Below are 19,353 nucleotides of genomic sequence, written 5' to 3'. Positions count from 1 at the left end.
TGTAGCATTCATTGTGCCCCACGCTCATCAGGCGCCCCCCTCCCCCAGGGAGCCAATCTTCCAAGAAAGGTTTTGCTTCCAGAGTTACCTTGAACACATCATTGCCACAGTGATACTAATCTGAAAAAAAGATAACGAATGGACAATTGCATTTGTTAAGGGCAGGGCATGAAGACAAGGAGTTGGCTCCATGGTGGGGGGCAGGGACCACATGTTTAACACTCACTGAATAGGTCTCCCAAACTGAATCAGTGTCCAGTGTACAAGGCTTGAGTAATAATACCCAGTACAATGGTCACGTCTGCACCGTGAGGCAGTGCTCACAATAACCCTAGGAGGGAGTTCTGATTTTATCTTCACCTGGGAGGTGAAGGGAACAGCGATGCAGGAGTTTGGTGTATTGCTCAGGGTCACTGGGACAAGAGGTGGCAGAGCCAGTCAGGACTGCAACTGCTTAGTGCCCAGATTTGTGCTTCACCCCTGCACTCTTCTGCCTCCCTCCATGAGTATTTGTGGGTTTAATGAATAAGAGAGGGATGGCAGGTAGCATGGGAATAGACTAAGGGTTCTGTAAAGCTGGGTCAGTGTGAGACGATGAGAAGGCTCTGAGGAGAGAGTTGAGTGGAAGATGAAGGACTGTGGCATATCCGGCCCCAGGGAATGATGTCTGCTGGTCAGTCCTCACTGGGACTTTGTTGGTGCTGGTGGGATGGGTAGGGTGCACTATCGTTAAGTGTCTTATTATTCTTCCAGTTCAAGACTGGGGCCCCTCAGGCCAGGCAGCAAGTGGTTATGGAAGGAAGGATGGAGCCGGAGTTGCTCTCTCGCTTTGAGAATGCGGTCCCACTTCCCATTGGAGGTGTTCAGTGTCCCCTTGCTTAACACGCAGTACGCGTTCTCACCTCTTGCCTTGCCTGACTCAAAGATGAAAGCTGCTCTGAAATTGGGCAAAGGGCACCTGCGGAGGCTTCCTCATATACATCATTAAAATACACGGTTAACGGTGGCTTTTGGCCATGGTGTGCTAAACTTGAAGAATGTTCCTCACACAGTATCTCTTCCACACGATCCTAACACCTTTACTCTGACAGATTTAAAGACAGCGCTGAGGATTTACCTTCTTAAGGAGACAACGTGAAAAACTGAGAAGTCTTTTTCCTTTTGTGCTTTTGTTTTATTGTTGGGTGGGAGGGTGTTCTGTTTGACAGTGGAAACCGTTGGTGTCACCCATTAAACAGATTGCAAATGATTTCTTCACCTCGCTCCACCGTGTGGGAACCTAGATCCTGTAAATGAGGGATGTGGGGTGGCAGCTTTCCTATCCCAGCAACAAGGGTGCAGGAGGGATGTGCACAGAAACCTTTGAGACCCAGGGGTTCTGTACACTGTAGGCTTCAGCTGACCCTTTCTTTCACACCTGCTACTTCCCATTCCCTGTCCCCCCATTTAATCTCTTAACATGCACATTAGAGTCATGGATAGTACTGCTGCTGGGAAGGTCATTTAAAAAGATGCAAGATGAGAACAGATTTTTTTTTTAATTTAAAAGTTTGGTATCTATTACACATAATTGACATGGACCAGGCTAGTTATTTGGGGGTCCTAGGGATTAGGAGATAGCTCCAGAGAGAAATCAAAAGGAAATTTACAGTTTTGCTTTCTAGAAGAGAAACTGGGGTGTTGACTAACTGACATAGCTAAAGAAGTCATGTTGAAGGCTAGTTTTAAATGTGGGTATGTGTAAAAGTTTGGACTGATCATCTGTTATTAATATAGCCATTTCTAAATAAAAAGAAAAATAACTATTGAAAATCAGTGTCAGTCTGAACTGTGCAAATCCTCTTGGAGAACCAGGCCTTTGCAGGTGCCTTTGGTTTCTGGCAGTAAGGGTTTTAAATTAGCTTCTAGAACACCTTCCACCTGGGTAGGACCTAATAGAAAGTCTTATAACATGGAAGGGAGTGCTTTCTAAGGGTGGATCTACTTTGAAACCTCAAGAATGCAGAGCCAGGCATTGGTCAGATTCAGTAGTGCCCAGTAAATGCCTAATACATAGGCACAGGGTTCCATTATTCCATATCTACATTATACAGCCATTAAGAATCACATCTTCAAGGAACCTTTGGTGGGAAGAATAATATTTATGATACAATGAGAAATCAAAAAGGTACAAAATAGATGATATAATAACATTTAATTATTCATTTGTTTATAGATTTTTCCCATGATGTACACATCCATGACCAGAGGGAAAAATCTAAAATGATATGTGAGTGGTTATCTCTGAATCATATACAAAATTATTTTTCTTTGCCTCTGCAATTCTTCTCTATAATATGCAAACTTCAAATATATTTTTTTTAAAAAAGAAATAAGATATACTGTTTTTAAAAAGCAACTGTCAACTCTCACAAGAATACCCAGCTTAGCTGGCACCAGTCCACTGTTTAATTATTATTAATAAATGATAATGTGTAAAATTCCTGCCTCTAGATGTGAATAATTATAGTAAAAAAAAATCCATATGTCTTAGTAAACAGCCTCTGGGCTAGAGGCTTTAAACCTCATGAGCTGCATTAAAATTCGCCCTGCCTGCTACATTAAATACCACTGAGGCATGAAGAGGGAATCCACACCAGTTGGTGCACGCTCCAGGCCAGGTGTTTATGTCCACGCTTCCCTTCACACAAAAGGAAGGTGAAGTTCAGAAGGGTCAAATAGCTAGTCAGTGATCACATGGATGCAAACCCTTATTCTGATTTGAAAGCTTTGTTTTTTCAATCACCATAGGCCTGGTGGAAACTCCAGATGAAATGGAGACTTCATTTCAGACATTAAAAAATGTCTTCACAAAGTGTTTTGCTAAAACCTCTGATGCGTGACCCAAATAACTGATTTTCTTTTTTCTTATTACTTCTCTGTTCTCACATAATCTTAGAGGAAGTACTAGGGAAAATTCCAAAAGGAGACAAAATTACAGGAAAGAAAGAAAAGGAAAATTGCATGATCCAACTACTGGGAAACCACTTGACAATCTAGAAAAATTAGCCTGTTCTCTGCCCAGTGGGGAAGGGACGGCAATAGTGACTGGCAAGGACTGTCAGGCTCTGACACCTCCCTTGGTCAGGGGCCACTCCTCCACATCCCTGGCTGGAACCTCATCTCTTGATGGTCATTTCTTCTATCCTAGAGAAGTATTATTAAAATGTGGAAACTTTCCTCTAAGATCTTAAAGATGATCTCCCTTCCCTCCACCCTTATTATTTAATAATAAATGACTTTTGACATTTCTCAAGAAAAGGGCCTTCTTACTCAGAAGCTCGTGGTTACAAAGCACTCCCACATCTGTTACCTCATTTGCTTCTCACAAGATGCCTTAGAAAAGGAAAGGCAGGAAATAGGCCCATTTTATACAGATGAGGAAACTGATGCACACTGCCACTTTGTCTGGGTTACTGGTTAGATAGCAATTTCCTTGAGCGGCACAGAGGGACTGGCCCTAAGTGGAGTGGATATAAAAGTTTAGGATGTGAATGTGACAGCAGCATGTTCCTGGAACACAGAATAGTAGAGAGGGATTCTAGGGCAGGGAGGTGGGTGAAGAACTATGGCAGTAGGAAGGCAGACTCTACATATGCTACAATGTTGTAAGTGGGGAGAGCTATGTGAACAGGGTTCCTGTCACTTGTCATTCTGTCTGTCAGTCAAGTCCAAACCAGGTCCCACAGACTCTGGAAGCTTTTCTTGATTATCCAGCACAAAGAAACAGTCATGACACCTTAAGACTTTCACTGATTTAGCTCTTAGCTCATTACACATCATGATAAGTTCTTTTAGGGAAGCTTTGTCACTCTTTTTACAAATGAGGAAAATGGAGCTCAGAGAGGTTAATTGGGAAACTAATGCAATTAATTAATAAGCAGCAAAGTCTGGATTTCAAATCACACCCTGTCACAGCTGCCTCACCTTCCTGGATACGTCACCTCCCGTACATTGTCAAGTGTTCCTTGACTCCTTAGCTTGAGTTTAAGTTTCTTGAGGGCAGACAACATACTTAATGCCTCTTTGGACTCCCTGCCCCTTCCCAGGGAACTCAGCAAGGGGACCAGGAGCACAGTGGTCCTCATTAAGCATCCTGGAGTACACATCCATTGGGCTGGAACAGCACTTACAAAGAGGGATTTTTTTTTTTTTTTGATGCTCTGGTTATTAGGTTCTCTGCCGTATATAATTAAAACAAGAGAGAACATGAAATATATAATTTCTCCAAGCTGTAGCTTAATCAGGCATTCATTACCATGTCTGATTCTGTGTTATGTGAAAAGAACTGCTTAGTAAGCATTTTCTGTGATGAGGCTCATCAAATACATACAGATATCTGAGAGATCTGAAAAAAGACAAAAACCAAATGACCGAGTATGTGGAGAGACAATGATCTACAAGGTGTAATTCTCCATCTGAGACTAAAGAGTTTCCAAGGTGTGAAGAATACAATTCTCTTTTCTGGCCATCAGATACTCAGGGAACACTAAGGAAGAAAGTAATGGTGCTAACTGGGATCTTGCACCATTATACCTCATGTTCTATTAAAAAGATGGATGCATCCTGTTACTGTTTTGGATCAGAAACAGAAGAGAAGTACAATTTCAAGGGTTATTCTGGGGGAAGGAGGGTGTTCCGAGACCGCTTCAGCATGTCAATCATTTAATTACCATCTTCATTGGCAGGCAAACTTAGTAACTCTACATGATATGCGCAACTTATTACCCAATTGGGACACATTCCATTTTCCCTCCCAACACATCATCACTTTATAGCTTTGGAAAAATAAAGGGCTCAAACAAATTCAGATAGATTAGAATTTTTGATGGTGGGGATTAGTTCAAGTACTTTTAAATTGGCATGTGGTACACTAAGCAAACAACAACAGTGCCTATCTCCCACACTTCATTGCCAAAGCCTATATGATAATGTTAAGCTACTGAGAGGCAGAGCTTCTGATTTCCTTTATGTAATAAATAAAGGACCATATCTCTATGGGTTCAACTGACATCCAGTGAAAAGAGCAAATACCAGAACTGTGGTACTTACATTTGCATCCTCATGGCTGTGGCCATTGGTCTCTACCAATTCCTTCGTACCTTTTAACTGCAAATTTTTAAAGAAGAACAAAAAATGAATATGCAAGCATAACGGTTAAGTACATATATCATCTTGTTAACTCTGATTTATCTGAGGTTGCATTGTATAAAGAAAGAGGAGAAACAGATGGAGCACATAATTCTAATGAGTCTTATAGAAACCAGTTTGAGACCAATATTTTATGAAACTTGAGGGCTGGCAAAAAAGTAAATGGGACTTGGTCCTTATTTTTTTAAATAATAAGATTAGAAAGCAGTTCCATAGGCATAAAATGTATAAAATTGGTTCTTAAGAATAATAAATGATTTCATTTCCTAGTTGGATTGCTATTAATTTAAACCCTGCAGTGTTTGCAAGTTGCCACCAGCTAAATGATGTTATACTAACGATTATTTGTGAATGATGGATTTCTCAGTCATTTGAACATGCTGCAGTGCGACTGTACATGTCTTCCTCGAGTACATATTTGAATGAATGACATCACCTCTGGAGGCCTAACTGGAGAAGACAGTTTGCTTCTTTTAGTAGAGGAAGAATTGGGAAGACATCTCCTTGGCCACTGGAGCATTCAAAGAAAAGCTATTTCTTAAATGAGATTTTTAACTTGTGAACATTTGAAAATACTCCTCTCTCTCAGAAGGCTTAAGAGTAATCAGTTATCAGGAGACTTCAGGAAACCTGTAATTGGCATTTTATCCTATTCTGACACGAAGCGGGCCTTTGGAGGCAGAGAGCAAAGAAAAAGAGTAAGTGAGCCTTGCGACTGTTTGCCATCACTTCCTCCTGACCTATTCATGGTGGGAAATAAATACTTAAAATCTGAAAGAGGACTGGGAAGATAGCTCAGTTGGTAGAGTGAGTGCTTGTCTTGCAAGCACAAGGCCCTGGGTTCAATCCCCAGCACCACAAAAAGAAAAAAAAAAAAACTGAAAGAAAATAAATTTGCATATACCACCAATGTGTTTGATTCAGAACATAGGTTCTTTCTGGCTATTTGTGTGTATTAAAATGAAGGCATCTTTATTTATTTATTTTTTTTTCAAGGCAATCTTAAACTCTCAGCAAGAAAGCCACATGCCCTCCAGGCCAACAGAGGGGTTTTGCCAAAGTGGCATGAAGAATTTGTCATGCAGAATTTGAGGATGGGGCAGCTGATTATGGGGCCAAGGCTCTTTGGCTCATTGGCACACCAATTGGCTTAAGGGAAAAAAGAATTTGCCCACTCATCTTTAGGGCTACATCTTGGATGTTCTATGCATAACAAATACAACCCATACACAGGAATTAGAAAAGGGTGCTCCACACTATTCCTATAATGCACAAAAGGACTTTAAAAATTAGCTCTGCTTGCTTGGTGCTGTGGTGCATGCCTATAATTTCAGTGGCTTGGGAGGCTGAGGCAAGAGGATCGCAAGTTCAAAGCCAGCCTCAGCAACTTAGTGAGAGCCTGTCTCAAACTAAAAAAATTTAAAGGGCTGGGGAATGTGGCTCAGTGGTTAAGTGTCTATGGATTCAATCCCTGGTTTCAAAAACAAACAAAAAACCTAGTTCTTCTAGCTTAAGGTTTCCTCATCTTCTTCCTCTTTAACATTCCTCTGCTCATTTCACATTTGGTCCCAAATCTTGTGTTTTTGTGAGTTGGAGTGGGGATTGCTCAGAAGGTGGTTCTGTTCGTCTGCAGCAGAAATAAATGACTATTTGTTAAAGTCTGTTCCACCTTTCCACCTTCTACATGTTTATTTACCTGCAAAAAAATGCTAGTTGGTCTCTTTCTCCCTTTTAAAAAAACTCCTTCTTCCCTAGTCCATGTTATCCTCCAACTGTCCTCCCTTTGGATGCCACCCACTCTCTCTTCTACTTCCTGTCCACTGCTATCAGTCACTCTGCTGCTCTCTTTAGCTGAACATCTTACCCGATAGGTTTTAGGTTAATGAACAAACTCTGGATGTAGAATGTGTCCATCATTGTCAAGGAGAAGAAAGGCAGGAGTCTGTGGGGCTAGAGGGGCCTAAGCAACCTGCATTTCAGCACACAGTAAGGTCTAGGGCACAGAGAGTGATCTGACTTTCCCTGACGGGTGAGGAGTCAGCAGTGGGAGGGTCTGCCCTCAAGATCTTGTCTTTCTGGTCAGGATTCCCAACAAGTAGCAGTTGCATCAAATAGAAAAATCCAGTCTTCAGGTGGGGTTTATCTTTTTCTGTGTATGTGCCCATTTATAAAGCCATACCTAAACTCACAGTGAACTTACACAGATCCAAAGCAAGCCTCATAAAGCAATGCTGGTGGAGGTGAGGGGTGCATTTCTCAGCCTGTAGGTGGGTGGCTGGTTGCAGGGGGATTCCATGTACATTGCATGCCACCTTCTGAAAGGCAGAGAAGGGGCAGTAGGCGAGGGACTCTCAGGCAAATAGCTTGGTATTGGCAATAATGTTCAAATGCCTTTGGATTCTGTGTCTCACTGGCTCCTGAGACTTAGGTATTCTTGGTGACTTTGCTTGAAAAGGGCCCTTGCATTTAAATTAATACTGCAGATGTAAAACGCTTTCTTCTCAGTTGCATTTTCTAGGTCTTTCAGGAGTTTAGTTGTTCTGAATTCTCTTAACATTCTCTTTTTTTAAATTTAAGTCATGGAAAGTGAGATGTGATATTCCACCAATGCCTGGTAGGCACTTTGCTCTTTGAAAATGCATGCCCTAACAAGACTACATTGATAATTTCTGCACAACTCAGAATCTATTTTCATAACTGGGGTTTGGACTTCAAATCAAAATAAAGGATTTCAGACATTGAGAGAAAAGAGAAATTCACCCCTCCCCATCTCAGTTAAAACTATCTTTTAAAAAAACAAAATTAGTAGAGAAAGCAGAAAATAATGAAAGCCTAAAGTTATGACTATCTGTCCTGGAGCAAATTTGGACCAAATCAGTTCCGTTTTGCCAGAGTCTTATAGTAATATCAAGGTGGGGTAGACATTGATTTGAATTTAGACCATGTCATTATGAATTTAGTTGACTAGAGTAAAATTTTTAGTTCAGTCTAACATATCTGAAATTATATAGATTCAGACTCAGTATAAGTTATTGAGTCTTTATTATTCAATAAAGATAACCACTACTTTTATAAAACACTTTCCTCCATAGCTCTAAAAGTTTATAAACTATCTAATATCTTTGCTTTCTTGAAAAAAAATATATACCCCAAATCATTGAAAATATAAAAATCTCTTCAAAAATGACAGAGTCCCAGCTGACTAGGGCCATACTCTCTCTGCTTCATATTTTCTAAAATAATCTTCTCATAAACCACTATGTGTGAATGAAAAATTTAAAGCAACCTACATTTGACTATGGAGAGTTGAGGTTAATACTGTCTGTTAATTTTTTTTTCCCTCCTAATTACCAATCATTACTCTGTTGGCAGCAAGTGAAGGCCAGAAATCAGAAAGCATCTCAAGGACTCTCCTGGCTCCTCCAGTACAGACAGTGAGACTTAGATTTCACTCTGCTGCCTGTGGTGTGATCCATCTTAACCTGTAGTAAGACAATATTTTCCATCCACCTATCAATGTTAGGCCACACTTTCATATCAAGGAAAGCCAGAATGAAAGGATCGGATTTACAAACTTCATATGAAAGATTTGTTGCTTGTCGTGGTCAGATAAGTGCCCTGATGCAGACGGGGAAGAAACTTTTTTAATGTTGCTATGAATCAGTTCTTCTTACTCATAAGTCTGCAGAAATATCATGGGTTATGCTAAATACATTTTCCTCACTATTAGACTTACGAGGAAGCTAGCTGCTTACTTTGAAATGTATCTGCACTGCCATTATTTTAAAACTTCATCAAAATTCATTTGTCTTCTGGAAGAAATATTTACACAATGAGGGTGGGCTTGGGGAAGCTAAGTAAATGCAGGGTGGGGACAGAGAAGTTGAGAGTGACAAATTCCACAAAGCGAAGTTGCCAGTAGGATTGACAGGGTATAGCTAATTACTCCACAGATGACCTCAGTCATGCCTGTGGAAGTGGTGTGCTAGGGTGTTTGTGCCGGGGATGTTTGATTTGATGTGTCAATCAGAGCATGTTCTTGTTCACTTACTTGTTCCTGGAGGACTTTTAGTAATGCTTGTGTGTGGGACTGCTCTTCCTTTGCTTGTTCCAGTTCTGACTTTTTGTTGTTTAACTCTTCCTGGATGGTCAGCAGTTGCTGTAAAGTTAAAGAATATTTAGCATAATTAGGATAGAAGACTGAGTGAATGCAAGATACTCAAAATATCCTCAGAATGACAAGGAGATTTGTACATGTCTTAGATATTCATCCAGACATTGGTTGACTTTTTGGACATGTGTTTCCCCCCACTTTATGTTAGGACTATCTCCATCTTGGATGCACTATTAGGCTGTTTGTGTTATTCATGCATGAAACTCATTTTAGAATTTGTGAAGGTACCACTATATTTCTCTGAACAAATGCATATTTGTAAAAATATGTTGAGTTGTGTTAGTAAGCAACATGCTGGTGGATGAAGAAACTAAAGACCAGTAAAAATGTAATCGGTCAACTGGTCCAATTTTTCTTCATTTTACATAAAACAGTACAGCTAGGTACATAGTAGCTTTGGAGAGCTACTTCACCAAGTGGCAGGGACCACAAAAGATCCTTTTATTTTCTCTGTTATGATGGTGATGTTTTATTAGATCAGCAGGACTGAAGTCCAAACTGCAATCAATATATCAGCCAAGAAAACTGCTGATATAAGCTGTCAAAACACTAAGCTATGGCCTACACTGCTATTTTTAAGCAGGCCACAGAAGGGATTTTTGTAAGCCTTGAGCTCTTCTTGCCCTATCAACTGTAACTCATATGAAGGCTTGCCCTGTCTGCCAAAAGCCCAGTGCTGTCCTGCACTGACTCTCTGGGACATGGCTCTATGTTAAAATACACATAGGCAGAAGAATATATTCAAAAGCTTCAAAACAGGCCCCAGAAAACAGCTATGTCTGTTCAAAGTTTCAAGACAACAAAGGACCCATTTGAAAAGACAAAGAGCACTTTTCCTGCTGCCATACATAACAAATGCTGCATTGATGATGTGTGAACGTGTTGGTGTATTCCTGCCACCCAGGGACCTGTCTCCCACATCCAGGCTGCTTCTCCAGGGTCTTGACAAGCTGGCTGTGGAGTTGCCTGGCCAGTTCCTAACTATAAGAGCCTGAAGAAACACTGGCACTGGATTTCTCATGTTTAAGCCTACCAACTGGAAGGATTAAATTAAATCTTCAAAACTACTGGGTTTGGGGAATTTGTGGGGTAGCAAGTGCTCAGAAGACACACTGTGCTTTCCGTGGGGCTTGCTGGTGCTGATCATTACTTGGGTACTGTGTATAGGTTTGATAACATACTTTGGTTTCTTTGTCATAAACAGTTATTTCCATACAATCTCTCCAAAGCCCAGCACCTCCCATTCTACCACCCGTCCATACCATCATCACATGAGGGGATCACAGTGCCCACAGTGGATCCCTTAAGAGTCTGTGTGATTTAATTCATGCATCAAAGATTAAAGTACAGCAGCTAGGGAGCCCCTGTTGTCCTTTGGCACAGTGACAAGTGCCTACAACCACTGTGTCTGCACCGTGGGGGATGACCCTGTTCCTTCATTCTCATTCACGACTCATCCCAGAACAGCCCAAGAGGGTTGGGTGCTCTGATTTTAGCTGATGCTGAATTAATTTTTACTTTATGGTAGAGAATTTAAAATCCAATCTTTAATCCTCCTTTCAAAATGAGGGAAATGAAGGCTGGTAAATTGTCTGTAAAGGTAGACAGAGCTTCTGTTTGCTCACTGCAGCGCTTGAAGTGGTCAAATTTAGAAACGGCTGATGTCTAGTGGTGGGGGGGCTCACCACACTTATGTCCCTGTGTCTGCACAACAGAACACTGGGAAGACATTAAAAATGAGGCTGCACAAACTCGGGACACAGAAGTAGCTCACGATATTTCCATTTACAAAAAGGCTTCCATTTAATTTGGCAACTGTACCCTAAAACAGGATTCTGACACTGTCTCTGGGTGAGTAGGTTTTTGGATCTTTCTTTTAGTTTTACTTGTCAGTTTCCAAGCATATCTGTAATGAGCAAGCACTACTTTAGTAATGAGAAAAAAACCCAAATGAACTTCAGGTTGGGGACAAGACAAAGAAAGGAACACTGCTTGGATATAAATCCACTGGAGTCTTCCATTTCAACCACTCATTCACGACTCTTCACACTGTTAAAGAATACACTCCCTCCTCTCCCTGACTTCCTGTCTTAGCTTCTATCCTGTCTCATTCTTCCTTGGAAACACACTTTGATTCTTTAAAGCACTTTGACTGTATTAGTCAGCTAGGGTTAATATAAGGAAACATGACAGGCTGAGTGGTTCAAAAAACAGAAACTTTCTTTCTCATGGTTCTAGAGGCCAGAGGTTCAAGACTACCCTGGGTTTCTGGTTAGGGCTCTCCCCTTGGTTACCTTCTCTATGGCCTTTCTCCAGTATATTCTCTCTCTCTCTCTCTCTCTCTCTTTTTTTTAATCTATAGTTTTTTTTTTTAATTTTTATTTTTAGATATACAGGACAGTAGAGTATATTTTGACATATTAAACAGATATGGAGTATAACTTATTCTAATTAAGTTCCATTCTTTTTTTTTTTTTTTTTTTTTGCAGTGCTGGGGATTGAACCCGGGCCTTGTGCTTACGAGGCAAGCACTCTACCAACTGAGCTATATCCCCAGTCCAAGGACTCTATTCTTGTGGTTGCACATGATGTGGAGTTTCCCTGGTTCTGTATTCATATGTGAACAAAGGAAAGTTATGTCTGGGAATCATACTTTTCAAAAACCCAGCTTCTCTGTCATCATGACTCACATGTAGGCAATCACTTTCACGGTTTAGAACATTTAGGTTTTCATTGGGATGTATTTTTCTTATTTATATATACACTGTTGTTTTGCATGTATTTTATGGGTTTGCCATATTTCTTATTATTTACTATGTTATTAGGAAGCGTCATGTATTTAGGATCCATCATGTTAATATTCTATTGATCTAATCTATTCTTTTTAATGGCTGAATAGTATATTAAATGGGGTATAATGACCTGATTTTACCAAATCCACTGTCTCAGTGAAGGACATTCAGGTTATCTCCAATTCTCCCCTCTCTACACTGGCTGCCATGGAACATGCTGGTGTGTGTTCCTTTAGATCCTGTGGGAGAATTTTCCTGACACACATCCAGAGGTGTAACTGCTGGGTCACAGGACTGCCCTACAGAGGCCCTGTACCCACACTGCCCCACAGTGTGGCTGCAGCAGTGCCCTTACCCACCAGTGTTCCCTGAGAGCTGCTATGTGCCACAACTGCAGGAAAAACTTATTCAAGCTTTCCCATTTTTGCCAGTATTAAAATATAAAGATTCTTCACCTTTAAAAAAATTCTATTCTTCTCTGATCCCCTGTGATTATAAGCATCTTATCATGTGCTTGCAAGCTTTGGCTTTTTATTTACACTTCTCAAAAAATAATCAAGGCCAGTGGTTCTTGATTCTGGCTATCCTCTAATATTATCTAGGAAGTTTTCTTTTACTTTCTTTTTTTTTTCTTCCAATACTGATTTCTGGGCCCCAGTGGAGACCAATTAACTCCAAATATCTAAAGGTGGGATGCAGGCATTGATTGTTTTTCTAAAACCTTCCCAGATAATGCTAATGTGTAAGTAGCTGATGAGAACCTCTGTCTCTTTTCAGTGCTCATTTAATACTCAGTCTGCTGCAAGGTGACCTCCATCCCTCACCCTCTATTTAAACTCTTCTTACTAGCATCAAGAATGCTTTGGTAACTGTCAGCTCACTCTGAGGCAGGGTCTTTTCTTCTTGCCATACACTCTTTTCAGTGATCCTATTCATGCCCATGGCTTCAGCCCCAGACCTCAGAGGTTGGCGCTTTACAGAGCTCACATTATAACTCTGCCCCTCTCTTCCTACCCACCAGATGCTTAACTGACTGTTTCAAACTATGGCTGTCAGCACATTCTCCCGCCCCTCACATACCCCAAACTTCCTTACCCAGGATTCTGCCAGGCAGATTCTGACTCAATCTTTGTGTAGCTGAAAAGAGCCCATCCTCTAGGCACATGTGACCACTCAGCAGGGCGCATGCTCAGACTGTACAGCAGGAACTTGGTTTCATTCTCACTTACCCCTCTGGGGCAGTGCCCTCATCCAGGGCAGAACCTCTACAATTATACACAGTAGCCTTGAGCTCTTCCTCAATAAAGACGCCCTCAATCACTCAAGTACAGTTAGTTATCCACCTTCGATGCTCCCAAAGCATGGGATATGTCACATTTCATACCTATCTCTCCAACTAGACCATACCCACCAACAGGAAGATTAAAATCCAACACACAGTAGGTAGCAAAATAATGAATGAAAGTAGGGATGGATGAATGTCTTGGGTTTCCCTAATTTATGGGATTAAATCATGATTTAGCAAACAACAACAAAACTACCTGAGGTAGTATCACTGGGTAACTTATTGTTCTAGACATATGGATACATAAAACTTTCAAAGGAAAATAGAAGCTCCACTGAAGACATTTTGATTCATTACTCTGGTATCCTTAATCTGAATAGGAATATTCCTGTAAAGGTTAAATAATTCCAATCAATGAGTTTATAACTATGTAATTTATTCTCCATAACCTACCAAAAAGAGAACAAAACCACCAGTAGAGGGAAAAATAAAATCAACACCCTTGGATTGCTCTTTGCAGTGAACAAAATTAATGCTTTCTTTTGTTTACGAAGTATAAACTCATGAATCTAATATTTACATATTCAAAACAGTGGTGATTCAAAACTGCTATTCTTCATTTGACTAGATACCCTATAAAAACAGTGAGATAGTTCACAACCAGATAATTTAAGTCAGGCTTTTGGTCCTTTTCATTGAAATTTATGAGACTGTATAATATTCTTTCTGGCTGGAATTTTTAAGTACCAACGTGTCTCAATTATAGAAGTTCACAAGCAGCTAGAACTTAATCGGAAGTGTCTCCTGGCTGGATTGGCTGACTGCAGCATAATTTTAATTTAACATTTGAGAGTATGGCATTAAACAGATGCACTATTACATTCTTTGGTGGTTACAACTGAGTGTGTTCCAATTAGACAATTATCCATATGCCAATCAAGTGGAAACACTCTGGTGGACAATAAACAGGTAAATAAATGCCGTACCTGACACATCTTGGTATTTCCAGGTGACTGATTTAATAGGATCATTTGTAAAACTCTTTGGGGATGTAGGCTTCCATGTGTAATGGGTCTTTCTTTCTGACAAATTCGAAGAGCATTACAAATGTTATTTGGAGCCCCAGAATAAGTGAGGTCACATTTCCATTTTTTACAGATGGGAGAATCATAGGCACACAGAGGCTGAGTCATATACCTGAGGTCACAGTCTGGGAGAGACCTACCACTTGCACAGTTTCATTTTCCTCCCTCAAATTGTGCTTTCTACCTTGGCAACCACACTGCACTGTCAATTTTAAATGGAAATCAGGACATGCCAAACTTAAAACACCCCTAGCAACAATTTCCACCTAGGCATGTATCACTCCCACTTGTTAGCGAGGCTGTTGGAGACATGCTATTGTGTGTACCTCATGTGCCATGCAGTGGATTTAACTTTCCTTTAGAAATTGTGACCCCAGGCTGGGGATGTGACTCAGTGGCCTAGCAGGCATGTGGTTTTGGGGTTTGAGCCCAGTACCAAAAAGAAAGGCCAAAAAAAACTGCAACCCCTTCCTGTGTTTTTTTTGTTTTTTGTTTTTTGTTTTTTTTCCTTAAATCTTATAGTTTTGTTACCAGGGTGAAGTTTTTATACAGTTAACAGATTACATAAAGTTAGAGTCCAAGAAAGTTATAGATGGCAGTGTAAACACTCTGTATGAAATACACCAGCAACATGGCATTATAAGCTGACACTCCCAGGAATCTTTGGCAGGATGATGTGTGGCTGGGGACAGAAGCAGTGGTTGGCACAAAGTAGAGAAGACCCTAAAATAGAGCACTGATTTTGTGTTTTCCAAGGTGGCAGAGGACTAAGTGCCCTCTCTAAATTTATGCTGCTGGCAGGTCAGGAAACTCTTTTTTGTTAGGTCAGGTAACTCTTGACACCAACACACACACACACACACACACACACACACACACACACACACACATTCTCTCTCTCTCTTTCCTCAGTAGTGCTTGGCTCTCTGTTCAGTTCTAAAGCAATCTGCTAATATTCATTCATCCTTTCAATCAGCTCTGAGTTTCCTATGTGCAGAGTCCTGGGCTGGGTATCATGGAAGCCACAGAGGAAACCACCTTAAGGACCCTGTCCTCAAGATGCTGGATCATGAAGATGCTAATTAATTTAGGGAAGCAAGAAATACTCTTAATAATAGCTACAACCAATGTTGTTTTCACAAGAATCCAGGAGGTTTGGGGGAATCAGATTCAAGTTCAGGAGAACAGGCACAGGGGGATCCATTGTGAATCACAACCTGTTCTACTTATGGGAAGTAAGCCACTGAATAGTCATGATAGAAACCTGGAAACCTGTGAACTCACGGAAGGTCATCCGCTTATATTCTACATATTTTTGCTCTTTTGACTCAGTTTTAACAGATACTATTCCATTTCCATAGCTGCTGTAAATCAGATGCCCTACTCAGAAGGACATGCCTTTAAAGCTAGTAAAATGTCACTTAAGGAAAGGAGGCCAGGGACTTCCAAAGGGAATTTCCACCAAATGCCATGTGGGTATGACTGTGTCTGGATGGCTTGGTCCCAGGAGCACCTGCATCATCTGGTCTCTGTGCTGATGCCTACAAGCAACCTGCAGCGTACTGTCTGTGCACCCTGTCTCCAGCCCCATTTCTCCAATTTTTCAACCTGCAATCTGAATCACACCTGTGGCCAGCTCTGCCAGTTCCACAACCTGCCAGTCTTGAGTAGCAAGAAAACCCTCTGAACCTCTTCCCCCTTGGTATCATCCTTCACCCGACGCCTCCCCTGCCCTCCAGACCCTCCAACCCTCCATCCTGCTTCCATTCTGACTTCAGACTGTTGAGGAATGTCAGCCAGGAGCCCTCCTGATGAAGTCTCCCACCTGTGCCTGTTTTACATCTAATGCTCAGAATCCTGAGCCAATCCCCAATTGTTAGGGAATGCCTGAGGTGTGAAAAAATCAAGTGCACATCAGAACAGCCTAGGAGGAAGGCTTTGCCTAAAGGCAAACACATCAAATGGTATTTCTGAGAAAGGAGAGAAACCTGGCTCAGGGGAAGGACCATCATTTACCACCCAGTTCCTGCAAAGTTCACGCTTCTCCTTGGGAAAAAAAAAGAGAAGATTGAACAAGCTTGAATTTTCTCATCACAGGGGGTGGTAAGACTACTCAAGATCTATTCTAGTTGAAAACGTCATCTGCTTCCACCTGGGGATGAAGCTGCACTTCAATTTATGCCAAGGTATGAAAGTAACTACGCCTATGGCCTCCCTCGCTCAGGCGCGCGACCCCTGGGGGAGGAACATGGCTTGGAGAGAACTCCACCATTCCGATGACTGATACCAGAACCCTGGATCACAGAAATGAAATTGTGTTCAGAGCTAATATCCTATTACACCAGGCTATACATATTTAATTCCTTGGGTCTTTCCTCATAAATCAATTCCTCCGGGCCTTTAATCTCGTCAATATCTTTTCTGATATTGAATTTTAAATGCCATTCTCATTGCTAGGCAGAAAGGCAATCTCTTGTTCTTGATGGGATCAGCCTTCATTTACAGCCAAGGGACACCTGGAGCGTGGTCCTAGCCCCTGACCCTGCTGCCAAGATCTGAATGTCAGCCAGAGGCAAACAACCCAGGTTTAGGCCTGCTGGCTGAGAAAGGAGGTGGGAGGGTGAGGAGGGTAAAGGTGGGCAGGAAGGTGGGGGTTGCCCTTCCGGAGGTCAAGCCATTAACCATGGGGTCGTGTCTAGCAGTATGTTGGGTGCCTGAGACAGCTAATGAGAAAGCAGAAATAAGTGTCTTCAATGGTCTGGGCCCACAGGATGCCTAAGACATGAAGTGCCCTTCTCCCTCCATGGGCTGTACACGGTCAGGGACTCCATTTCCCGGGCCTGAACTGAAGGGGATGCACAGTGTATGTACTCTGAGCAAGCTCTCCTAGGATGTGCAAGATGAGAGGAAAGCAATTCTAGGGAGGAACCCCAGAGAACAGGGACTGACAGCTCAAATATATTTTCAGGTTCGCCAGGGCTGGTCTATGATGCAGTAGCACTTTCCCTGCTGTAGAGAAAGGGGAGAAAATCTGAGAATCCTTTAAGTCATGCAATTTTCCAAATAGAGGCAAGAGTGATTCTTATCAGTCTGCAAGAGCCACAGGGAGGTTGTAGAAGCACAAGAAGCTATGGAGATGCAGATCTGAGGGTCTAAGACTGTAGGAAGTGGTGTGGTCCCAAGGGCAGGGCCCTGGGGACTGTCTGTCTGGAGGAACAGTGGTACTGAATTTTGAAACAATATCAAATCTAACTGAAGGTCCATCCATTTATTATCACAGTGCATCAGCAATTTTAAGTCAAGTCAGTGATGAAATATTCCTTCCTCATACAAATCTTCAGCTGATCTAAATTTTAAACAACTGCGACCAGTACTGTTGAAATTTAGCAACACATACATCATCTTCAAATTAGCCTATTCCATTGTTTACTCTTTCACAAACATATTTTAGGTTGAAACTGATTTACCTCATTTCTCAACCTTCTCCCCTCCCTCACATTAGGACTCACCTACACTCATTCTTTTTTTAAACTCAGAATCTTTTGAGCTTGCTTCGGACACAGCATTTCCAGAGTCCCTGGAGCACTACATAGATTCTGAATTTCAGCAGTAGGTTAAAAATAAACAATGAGAGCACACTTACTACAAAGACAACAGTCTCGAACTTAAGCTACTTGGATTCATTCCACAGGTCTGCTTCAAGAATGTTTATATTTAAATTTAAAACACTAAGACAGAAAACTTTGTATTAAGTGCTAACTTTAGTTCCTATATGAAACATCTTAACTGGATTTTAACATCTAAAATATTGAATGTATTGTTAATCGCTAACTTTAAAGAAAATGTTATATTTGTGGCATAATTAGTAGTTGCCTAAACTGTGCCTTTTGCATTAGGTTTTATTAAGATTTACTTACTACCCAGGGGGCAATGATTTACATACAGTATTGTGTTAGTTGTAATCAAGGATCAAAGTTCAAACTCTTAGGTGGATCAATGAAAACTATTGAATGGATACTTTTTTTCATTATACTATAATATTTTGTTCTGGCTTGAATACATATGAAGTTCCATACGTGAAAATTTCAGTCTGCATTTCTTTCCTGGTCATTATCATCATTCATATCACTACATGATTATCACGGAAAGCAATGTCATTTAGAGGAGGGGAAGGTTTTAAAAAGGATTCTCTCATAGTGCTAAACTGCACTAGGTGAAAAATTATTGACTATGTATAGGGCAACCAGGTGCCCAAGAGAGGGAGATCATGACCTTGGGCTGGGAGCTGGAGAAATCTTTCATCAAACATGGATTTAAAGACCATTGCCTTTGCTTGAATATACCCCTAGGAGAGACTTATGTGAAAGACAGATGCTTCCTGGTATTCACATAAACCACTAAAATTACCAGTGATGATATGCTATATCCCACTAAGGCAACAACCTAAAAGAAATATAGCCAAGAATTGACAAAAAGGTTAAAAAAAAAAATCCAAATGTCAGTATTTCAGAAGTCAGCCTGATTAGCTCTACTGTGAATTTGCTGTGCAACCTTGAACAAGTAAGTTTACTGCCCTGGTCTCCTCTTTTTCCTAAAATTTCTACCCTCACAACTGCTCATAAGGATTAACTTCTCATCTGCAAAGCAATGCACCAATTTTTTTTTTTTTTTTTTTTTTCAGTGCTGGGGATTGAACCCAGGCCCTTGTGCTTGCAAGGCAAGCACTCTACCAACTGAGCTATATCCCAAGCCCCAATTAATTTCTTGAACACTGAACACAGGAAAAAACAGATGCAAAAGTAGTTCAGAAGGCTCTAAAACCCATTT

General features: G+C 41.0%; 1 protein-coding gene across 12 annotated transcripts in view; it reads right to left on the bottom strand.

Annotated features, from left to right (window-relative positions):
- Enox1 (ecto-NOX disulfide-thiol exchanger 1) overlaps positions 1–19,353 on the bottom strand; it is a 531,696-nt gene that overhangs the window by 61,292 nt on the left and 451,051 nt on the right. For all 12 annotated transcript variants that reach the window (XM_047554196.1, XM_047554188.1, XM_047554186.1 and 9 more), the window contains 2 exons: positions 9,242–9,349; positions 5,092–5,148 (listed from right to left, as the gene is read on the bottom strand). In XM_047554196.1, the coding sequence (XP_047410152.1) occupies positions 5,092–5,148; positions 9,242–9,349 (165 nt within the window). The remainder of the gene's footprint in view (positions 1–5,091; positions 5,149–9,241; positions 9,350–19,353) is intronic.

Source organism: Sciurus carolinensis, chromosome 5, assembly GCF_902686445.1.
Source record: "Sciurus carolinensis chromosome 5, mSciCar1.2, whole genome shotgun sequence".
NCBI classification, from domain to species: domain Eukaryota; kingdom Metazoa; phylum Chordata; class Mammalia; order Rodentia; family Sciuridae; genus Sciurus; species Sciurus carolinensis.
The sequence above is the reverse complement of the archived record's forward strand: the minus strand, read 5'-3'. Positions and strand labels throughout refer to the sequence as shown.